This window comes from Apus apus, chromosome 10 (genome assembly GCF_020740795.1).
Source record: "Apus apus isolate bApuApu2 chromosome 10, bApuApu2.pri.cur, whole genome shotgun sequence".
Lineage (NCBI taxonomy): Eukaryota > Metazoa > Chordata > Aves > Apodiformes > Apodidae > Apus > Apus apus.
In genome coordinates this window covers 4,702,195-4,712,875 of record NC_067291.1, presented here as the reverse complement: position 1 = coordinate 4,712,875, position 10,681 = coordinate 4,702,195, and the positions used below count along the sequence as shown (strand labels likewise).

At 36.1% G+C, this 10,681-nt stretch overlaps 1 protein-coding gene across 3 annotated transcripts in view; it reads right to left on the bottom strand.

Annotated features, from left to right (window-relative positions):
- Positions 1-6,871: 6,871 nt before the first annotated feature.
- The window catches only part of VPS13C (vacuolar protein sorting 13 homolog C), an 84,762-nt gene continuing 80,952 nt past the window's right edge, over positions 6,872-10,681 (bottom strand). For all 3 annotated transcript variants that reach the window (XM_051628063.1, XM_051628064.1, XM_051628066.1), the window contains one exon: positions 6,872-8,507. In XM_051628063.1, coding sequence (XP_051484023.1) covers positions 8,406-8,507 — 102 coding nt within the window. In that variant the 3' untranslated portion in view covers positions 6,872-8,405. The remainder of the gene's footprint in view (positions 8,508-10,681) is intronic.

Here is a 10,681-nt window from a genome sequence, read left to right as displayed (position 1 = left end):
TCTTGTCTGCACTTCTTTGGAGATCTCAGCTAGCTCATCTTGTATGTCACTTAGCTTGTACAAGCTGATAGGACTGTAAAGATGTAAAATTATCTTAATTTCATATTTGAACACTATCACTATATTCTAATGCAGAACATAGAAACAAAGTAGTATAAGCAAATAGCACCTTCATTGCTCCCACAAATGATCTTTTAAAATTTAAGTTTCAACATAGAAGTAATTTCCCCTATGATCCACCCTTAAAAGTTATTGTAATTTTTTTGAAGAAATTCAAGACTGTATTGAGCTTTCCCACCCCCCACCTCGAAGAGTGTTAAGTCCAGAGCGAATGCTTAAAAGCAGGGTTTGTAATTGGCTTTATTATAATGGCTTTTCCCAAGCCAAAAACCTTCCCTCTGTAGACTTTATTTCCAAGCCCTTATTCACCTGTAATAGAATAGGCCCGGTGGAACAGCTGGATAATACATTATGCATACATACAGTTATTCTACCATCTTCAACTGGACACTTAAAAAGGACATTTTCTTAAAAAAACCTGAGAGTAGAAACATTCAGCTGTGTTGAGAGGGCAATGCTATTATTCTGCCACATATTGCTTTGTATCTCATGAACTGAATCTATTTCAGGTTCCACTGAAAAGGCATAATAAGTCTCTTGACTGAACTGCCAGGAATTCAGGTAGCCCCAGTTGAGACACATGCTGTGCTCTCACATCATTTCCCTTGTATACTTATAAACTTGAAACATGAAGAGGTCTTTCTTCCCAAAACTCCTAGGAAAGCACTATTATCTTGTGGCAAGTGGATAGCTGCCCTGATCCCAAATGTTCAGGTATGCTCATACCTTTGATGGACTTCAGTCTTCAAAGCTTTTATTTAAATTTATCTTCACTAGGTACCCTAGTGACTGGATGATAAACTGTGCCCTATTTATTGCACACTGACATCTGTCTGACTAACATGATTGGAAGGATTTGGAGGTTTAGTTGCCTACTTGTTGCCCATCTGGCATAGGCCTTTGAAAATGTCACACACTTGTGTATCTGTTGGTGGATTAATCAATTGCCTGCCTGGCAACAGCGCCTCTCTGCTAGAGTTTCACACTCCCTTCTTTGCTTCTTGCCTCTGGTTTTGGGGCATTTTGTTAACTCCACTCTGCCAATGTGAGCATCATTCACCTGCCCCAGAAGCAGGTTAGAGACCTCAGCACACAGAAGAGAACACAAGCAATGAAGCCACCCAAACAGTACACCTCATCTCAGACAACACTGTAACACTTCAAAACCAGCTTCCAGATGGAATACTTTTTAAAATTTCCTTTCTAGTATTCAATTATTCAATGAAAACAAAATGGAAACACTGTGGAAATCTGTCATTTTTCAAAGAAAATCTTAGTTCAATGAAACTCCACATGTTCAGCATGCAGCTTCAATTGAAAAATTTCAACTAATTCTTCAGCTCTCCTAACTTTTGGGAAGAAGCTGAGCCAACCTAACAGCTTGCCATCATCCAAAGGGAACATTTACTCCTCTCCCTTTTCTTCCTCTCTCAAGGTACTCAGCTGACTGCTAACATGGCAGCAAATTAATCCAGCACAAGAAAAGTGAAGTATGCCTTGACTAAATTAATCCACTCCAGATAATTTTGTTGAATTTGTTTAGGTGTTGGTAGCACAGTACCACTTTAGTTTCCTCTCAACATTAAATCACAGCACTCAATCAATTTACAAGCAGTCTGTTTGCCCCTGAGAGGGGACAATCCCAAACAAATATCTCTCTGAATTTACTAGATACATAGAAGAAAACCAGGACATATATTTTGTGGCCCTGGCTGTTACACAGCCATCTTCACTAATTTCTGCAATTCAACAGTAGCATTAACAGATAGAGCACTTGAGTAAGAAACCACATGAAAAGGCTTTTACTCTAAAACATTACCCACTAAGGAAATCTGTACACACAGATACCTGCACCAATTCCTGTAACACTATAGACAAGTAAGAAATAACATGTGAAAAACAGCTATAGTGTATTTTTTTCAACACGTCTAAAATTCCAGGTTTGGATCTACAGTTTGCAAAGCTGCTGACAGCCTCTGATTTATAGCTCTATGCTCTGCATTGGCCGTATCAACTAGATTATTTTAACAGCATGGTTGTTACCCAGGCAGGAGGGTGGGCAGGAAATCTGTAAGACTACAGTAGTAAAATATAAAGATTCATTCCCCCACCTTGTGGGTAACTACTGAAACAACAATGTACAGTAGCATTTCATTATTTCTAACCTAGACACATACTAAACTATTAAATTTCACACACAGTTTTCTGCTATGCCACAGTAGAGTGAACCTGTAAAAATCTTTGCAATTAACTCAAAGTTTATTCAAGTAATAAGCTGGTTTATTTTCCAAATTACATGAAAACGTAAGAGAATGTCTACTCTTTTTATGCTTATCAGCATCATTTGAGGTTGGTGCACCGTGTTAAAGTGTGAAGGATGTCTTGACTGTACAGAAAAGAGATAGTCAACTGGGGTTTAAATTTAAAAGAAAAATTTCCCCAGGACTGTACCCATGACCAGCCTACTGACACTCTTCTAATTTTAAAACAATTGTACAATTGTTCCCCAATATGTTTTTTCAGAATGTCATTATGCTAAACTTCAATTTTATCTTGTTATTTGATTATCTGCCTTTCAAGACAGGATGAGAACTAAAGCTGGGTTGCTTAATTAAAAGTTACTGACTTCAAGATACTTTCTGTGTTGCTTTTACTGATAATTAACCTGCAACAATCCTATGTGATCAGTTGCAGAAATCTTTTTGAACTCTTTAAGAGCATCTTAGCCCAACGCCATAGCTCATTATATGTCAACAGCAAACTTCTCTCCAGCAGGCAAATGGAAAGCACAGCCAGAGACAAAGGTAACAATAAACACAAGAGGAAGCTTTTTCAGTACGATACAGTCCTCGTACATCAACTCAGTCAAGGGCAGATTCAGGGCCACATTTATCAGAGCAGAGACTAGGACTGGCACAGCTCAGTGATCTACCTGTAAAGCTTTGATAATATATGAAAGGAATTGATGTCATACCTGATGGGGGAACCTTTCAACCCACTAGAAGTATGCTACATTATATAGTGCATTGGCAGCTTCCCTATTTTCAAGTCTTTCTTTTGAACAAGCATTTTTCAGAATTACACATCTGTACCGTGCTTACCTTTGATAGACAGCAGAGCCTAGAAACAATGTGGACAGACACACAAGATGAATACTGGAATCTGAGTGTTGTTACACTACCAATAAAGAGGACTTTCAGTGTTCCATCTGCTGACTCCAGTAAAGTGTCTGGGAATGGCTCTCTGCCTCCCTGACTGAAATCCAAAAAAAAATTTGTTTTCCTTGTTAAGATTTAACACAGTTATTGTTCTCAAGTAGCAGTTTGTCTCTATAACTAGAAGAGGAATTTTCTCAGTTACTGACGTAAAAAGAATTTGTAGCATGATTTCAATACGTCAAATCAGCTTTTTTACCAATTTTTTTACTTGTAAAGAGTAAGCCATATTACAGATTTATCACCATCTTTCTTTCACTCCCAACCTCCCATGCCAATATTACAGCGTTCCTCCCTCGTCCCTCCCCCCTGAACTCCAGTGCAGTCTGAGGACTAGATCAGGATAGACAAGGAACATTCTCATTCTATAATAAATAACAAAGAAAACAAAACCATTTCAAAGCAGAAATCTACTTGCTGACCTGTAGGAAGGGCAGAAATACAATAAACTGAATCCAGTTTTAAATTTCACAAGTTTCTTTTGATAGGTCAATTCTTTTCAAGTTATTTCACCATTTATACTTAAGCTTTTCTCCTTCAGACAAGTCAGTGTGTAAATTAAGCTACCATCTTAGTTGCTGACAAACATCTTGAAAACTCCAAAACAGGATCAGATTGCAGCATAGACATAAAGAATGCTAAGTCTGAAGATCTGTGTATTTGCATCATTGTTACTTAGTGATTATGTAAATGAGATCCATAATCCAAGGAGGGGAAATGCATTAGGATCATTAGGAAAATGAATAAAATGAATGTGCTTGGAGCAAATGTTATTTTACATCCAGATTTTTAATTTTTTCCCCTTTCCATCTGCCCTTTATGTGTTGTGTGGCATTGCATGTTAAACAGTAACTGCCCTCTCCCTCAAAAGCCTACCTTGTCCAGGGAATTTTAATACAGAGACTAAATCTTTGATTTTCTGATGGAATCTGAACTTGTATATGTTGATTCTCAAATCCCTTCACTTCTTTCTTATAATAAATTTCTCTTGAAGTGCTTCTAACATCTATTTCAGTCTTCACACTCAGGTCTGAATAAATGTGACTTCTTAAGCTGTTGAAAGAATTATTTTGTCAAACAGATGCTAACTTGCTTCAAAATGTTTCACAAGTCAGTTTTCACACTAAATAATTTTTATTTCATGTTTAACTACTCTGAGTGACCAAAGATCCCATTATATAAACCATCCTTGCTGTCAACCAACGACCATGATTAGGATTTACCCAGTGTAATCACTGTGACACTACTACAACAAAAGCTTATCTACTGCCAGTAATGAATTAAAAATATTGGTCCCTTGACTGAACTAATTATTCCTCTTCTTCCATTTCCCAATGAATCTCCTCTAAAACTATTTTATCTCAGCTAGAGCAGGTGGCTTGCCCAGAACTGTGTCAACCCAGGTTGTTAATACTTAAAAAGATGGCAATTACACAATGCGAGTGTTCTTAAGAGTGGGGGGGGGGGGGATGGGGGTGGTGTTGATGGTATTTACATCTTTCAAAAGTTCACTTAAAGCTACTTAAATGGTTGGTTTATTGTAATTCTGTAGAGAATGACTGGTAGTAGTAAACTCAATGAATGCAGGTTCCTTTTAAGAGTTAAAATTCCCATTGAAAGACATCCTAAAAATTCTTCTGGACAGTAAACAGCAAAATGGACCAAGCTCATGGAATACATTAGCAGGAAAGCTGATTGTATATTCAAAATACCACATTTTAGCATGTGAAGACTTACTAGTCTCCACAATGGAAAGAAATACAATTAAAATTATCACAGTAAAAAACTCTCAATAAAAGCCCATAATAAAGAACCACATATATCCATTACCTATTCAAAAATTCTAAGGTTTGTTGTTTTTTTAAGCATTAGAAGGTTCTAAAATCATAACCAAAAGCATATTAACACATTTTTACATGAAATAGTTTGATTTTATTATAATTTTCTGTTACTTTAAAGTGGTTACTAGATTGAGACAGATCTACATTGAGGAAGTGTTCTTTACCTAGGAAGCAACTGAGCATGTTGGAAGAGGGAAGGTATGACAAAAGGACCAAGAAAGTTTCAAAAAGAAGGCTCCAGTAAAAGCAAACAGTTGCAAAAACTAAACACCCATCCAGGCCTTGCAAATAAAAACAACAACAAAAAAACAAGCCAACACCTCTGAAGATTCAGAGAAACCTAAGATGAGCCAGAAAGCAATGAATTAACTTGAAAGCAAAGTAAGGACCCAGACCTGACCTAAAATGCATCAAGTTCTAATTAACAAGCTAGTATTTCATGTCTTATATTCAGTAAAACTGAATGGGGGCTCATTGTCTAAGAAAGAAACAGGAAAATCTTCACAGTTGGCCAACTTGTGTGCTCAGTAATACTGAAAGACTAGATTTTGTAGAAACAAAATCTTTATGTCTTTGAAAAAGCTCTGTCACTTTGCCTTGCAGCAACTGGCTGAAACTAATCACTACAGATAGCCTGAAAAAACACTCTACCCCAACCACGCCTCATTCCTACAGATCATCAAAATAGTATTTAATTCTGCATTTGAATTAATTTGGTTTTATGCTGGACACATACTTAGGAGCTAGACAAGAGACTCTCCTTGTGATTTAACTCCCTCAGCCAGAACTCCAAGATGATGCACCAGCTTAAGGAAAAGGGCAGAAAGGGAAGAGGAAAATAAAGTTGCCCAAGTCAGAATGCAAAGCCTAGGTACAGCCAACAGCATTTGTAGCTGGAGAGAATGCAGCAATGTAACAGGCTGGATAAAAAAACAAGAGCCATGACAGAAGAACTCATGGTAAAAGCAAGACCTGAGGAGAGCCTAGGACAAGGACTGGAAACCTATTGGTCCCAAACATTTATCTTCATTTAAGCAAGAAACTGAATTCCTTAGCAAGTGATCTCTCTGATGTCCTCTTGAGTGCTTGATCCAAATGGTAAAGAAGGTCGCTCATTACTTCTTCACCTGGAAGTTTTAGTACCATCTACCAGTTCAAGTTCAGCTAGCAACCCAAACTGCAAAGACATGCATTTCAAAATAAAAAACTATTCTACAGAAACCTAATGTTTTTCCTCAGACTATTTTAAATAAGAAACTACTTCATTGTACTTAATAACATATAAAATGAGAGAAAAAAAAAATCTGATGTTCACAATTCAAGCCAGAAAGTTTACAAATAGTAACGAGGAAGTACAGAACTGAATCAAACATATGACGGGAGCCAGAATTGTGTCATCAGAACTGTTCTAAGCTCCAACTCTGTACTTCAAAAAAGGCAAACAGTAACATCTAAACATGCACTGAGATCAGACTATGGTGAAATCTATTTTCAACTGTGAATTAAGAGGCAGTATGTATACAACTATCCCTTACATGCCAGACACCAAGCTGAAGGAAATGCTGTGCAAAAGAGCTAGGAAGCTCTTTTGCAGTATGCTAGCACTCCAATGTTTTGTTCATATAATGCCAGTTACATGTAGCAAACCAACCACATATATTTTAGAAGCAACATTTAAAATCATAGCACAAATAATTGCATATAAAAATTTATTGTCCTTTTTTCTTTTAAACACAAGCTTGAAATACATACAATCTAAACAGCTAATTTAGTTAATGTTTGAGCAGAGCTTTCTAGAAAATAGGTGGTATCACAGAATTAAAAATTGTACCACATTTTTTTCCATCAAACTAAATTAGCAGCCATGTGCGTACAATAACAATAAAATAATGCCTGAAGTCAATTTCTAAGTTCTGTGTTTGGCAGCTTACTTCCAAGTATCTTAGGTTTTCTAATTTTGGTGAGATCACAGGTACAGGTTAAGAGCACATTCACATAATCCCCCAGGGAGTTTAAAAATCCAGGCCTGTTTCTCGTGATAACTCCATTTACTGAAGAGATGTATGCAAGAATATTGCCATTTTTATTCATTGACTTTGTGTCTATAGCTATTATCTTGTACAAAACTGAATAAAACCAGCAGAAATCACTCTTTTAGGTGAAATTTGAAACAGTGAGTTTTCACAAGTAAGTATTTGCAGGGACAATTAATATCTTATTTGACAGCCAAAGACTGACAGCAAAAGATCTTACTTTACTGATCACTGAACTAAAATCTGTTTGCTCATATAGTCCTTGACCCAGTTACTTATGTATGTGCCTAGTGTTAAGCATGGAACTTGTCTCAGTCAAGTTTGTGGGGTTATTCATGCCATTAAGAACTAGGCATATACTTCAAATGTGCATAAATCTCTTGCTAAACTGCATGCAAACAGTCTTCAGAAAGAGAAACTGCAACAAAAATATTTCAGAAGTGACTTTTAGCTTAATAAGATGGCACTCTTCCAGTGGAGTAACTACACACTGAAAGCTAATTACTTTGATTTAAGCTTTTGACATACAATACTGTCTAAAATCAGCATGCTCTTCCTCCTGGAGAAGTCTTCAAGCTACAGCAATAAACCAAAACTATATATATGCACATAACAGGTGAATAATATTTTCCATTTTAAAAGTGCAGATTTTCATTTGCGCCACCATTCCAAAGTAAACATCTTTTTTTTTAAAGTGCCTGTTTCATATACATTCATCCTCATGTTGCTCCAGTGCAGTATTTTCTAATACTAAACAGACACAGCTACATTGTGTAGTATTACTTTCTTAATTTAAAGAGAATGTTGTCTAAAACAGTTTTGCAAAACACTAGAACCACAATTAACAAAACTTGTCTGTAAACCATTCATTTAAGAGTGCAAATCAAATAACCACTTTATTTTAGAACCCATTTACAAGAATTCTTGATGTGAAAAAGGGCAGAAAATTTCAGTGGGAAAAAAATTTCTGCATAAGTTGTGATTTTTAAACTTAAATGTGTATTTTAGTCTAATGAAACCGATAGCTTTACGAAGAGGCATAGCTTCTTAAAATACAATGCTTATGGCTGTTAACTTTGAAGGAAGACCTCAGATATTTTATCTTTACTTTCTGCATAATGTTTCCTTGTTGCTTCTAATCAATTTTAAGGACAAAATTGCATACCAAAGGTCAAACCCGACCAATCCTGCAATTATCAAGACAGTGTTTGTGGTTTCCTCAGCTGCAACGATGCTTGTTTCACCAACTTCTGTTGTTTTCTTTTTGCCTGAGCTTCCTGAATGGCACAACAAAGCCTCTGCAAAGAAATGTATTTAAAGAAAGAAAGCTGAAGCACACAATCCACAGTTTTCTTCCATAAGATGCTGCTAAAAATAGCCAATCAACTAGCATTAAAACCTACATATGCACAGGCTAGTTTATGAGTCTTCATCATAACTTCTCATTCACATGCTTAATATTTAACCCAGAAAAAGCTTAAATTATACTATCAATCTACTCCTATTTTTCAAGTACTAACATTAATGATGTTATCCACGCTTAACTAGATAAAGCTCTGTCAGGCAGCACTCCATACAAGTGAACTAATTCTAAACAGATAAGCAAATCACATTTCCAGTACTATATGCTCTGGAGGCTTTCAAAGTCAGCCCACGTAAAGATCCAGCATTAAACTCCTGTGTATTCAGCCTAAAAAAACAGCCTGTACTAGTAGCACACGTAGCCTGTAAAACAGCAGTTAGCATTTCAACAGCCATTTCATGTAAGCAGCATTCTCTAGAACAAACCTAAGGATGCATTCCTTCTGTCTTTGCTGCATTTTCAGTACTACGGCACCCAAAAGTCTCTTAAACACCCTGAGCAAATACTGCAACTTACTAGATCCATTAATTGGCACATAGCAACTCTTAACATGCTCTGTTCCTGCTCCTGCACATTTTTAGCTAACATTTAAATGTCATAAGAATAAGGTCTTCTGAGGAAAATTTAGTATCAGACCAAATTAAGCCATTTTCTCTCCTAAAACAAACAGGAAAGTACTGAGGGCCTACAACTACTAAATTCAGTCTGAGGTCAAGAGCGTCAGAAAAGAACTGTGTTCAGGCCCAACAACCAAGTGGTTTGCACTATCAATATCTGGAAATACAAGAGAATCCTTCACAGTAATTAAAAGAAGATGTAAGTAACAGCAGGCACTTTTGAAAATATTTACAATGAAAAGCACTCTCAAACTGCCAGGTAGTTGAAATCCACAAAAGGATAAATTAAAATAGACCCTAACTATAATTCTAAAAATAACTGAACAAAGCAGTGCAACTAAACCAGCCATTTGTATTTAATTCCTGAATCCAAGCAGTCTAATAGCTTAAGAAGACCCATGTCTCAACTCTCTAACATTAACTACATTGCCGATTATGCATAAAGTGTGTATACATATATTAACATAGTGCTATTTCTCTAGTCTGAGAAAATTAATGTCAATGTGATATGCATAAATGCTTAAGGGAGGGGAAACAAAAAGAAACAAAACAACACATAGTGAGGTAGCTTGGATGGTCAGTCTGATTTTACCTGAGTAATTCCAGGATTTAGTGAAAGCAAAAGTTTTTTTTAATGCTGTGAGGGCTTTTTTATCCATGATTTCAATAATACTAAAACTAATTTATAAAACAACTAATATTAAAATAAAGAGTAATTTAAGCTGGATGTGCATCTTCTATCAAATTGGTATAGTTTTACAAGTGGGATCTCTGCAAAGGAGAGACAAAATGAAGAGTAATAATGATAAACAGAAATCCACTAAAGGTAAATGGGTAGTGCTGCACTTCAGGACAGAAAAATTGATTTTGAATGTATATGTATCAGCATAAACAGTAATAGGCAATAACAGAAAAAAGATAACACAAATAATTATCCTTCTAGTGTGGCCTGTGTGTTTTGTAAACAGTTCCAGCTTCAACCATGACACTAAGATACAAACGAAAAGGATTTAAATTAGTTAACCAGAAGTGTGATTTGGAAGACATGCTATAAGAATAAGTTGAAGGAAAACTGTCTTTAAACAAGGGACAAAGAAACAATATAATCTTCCAGTAGATAAAAAAGGGCATCAAAACTATAGCTTTTTTTTTTTTTCCTTCTCAGTCTAACCTATTATTTTAAAAGGCCTGATCAATTTAATAGAAGCAATTTGGCCCCTATTCTGATTCTAGCAGCTGACCTGCCATTTACTGGAGCTACCATTTCAAGTGTGCTTCCAAGATGCTGTGGATCATATTGATTTCATTTTAGTATCAGGGAGGACTCCTTCTGTCTCATCATCTAATACAAAGCTACAGTAAAACATATGGGTTTGTAGGTAAATTTTTTCTATTGCTGAATACCCTGGAATTTATTCAGAACTGTTACTTCAGCTTTTGTGAGTTAGCTATGAGGTCCAACCATTCACAGAACAAAAGCTTCCAAAATAAA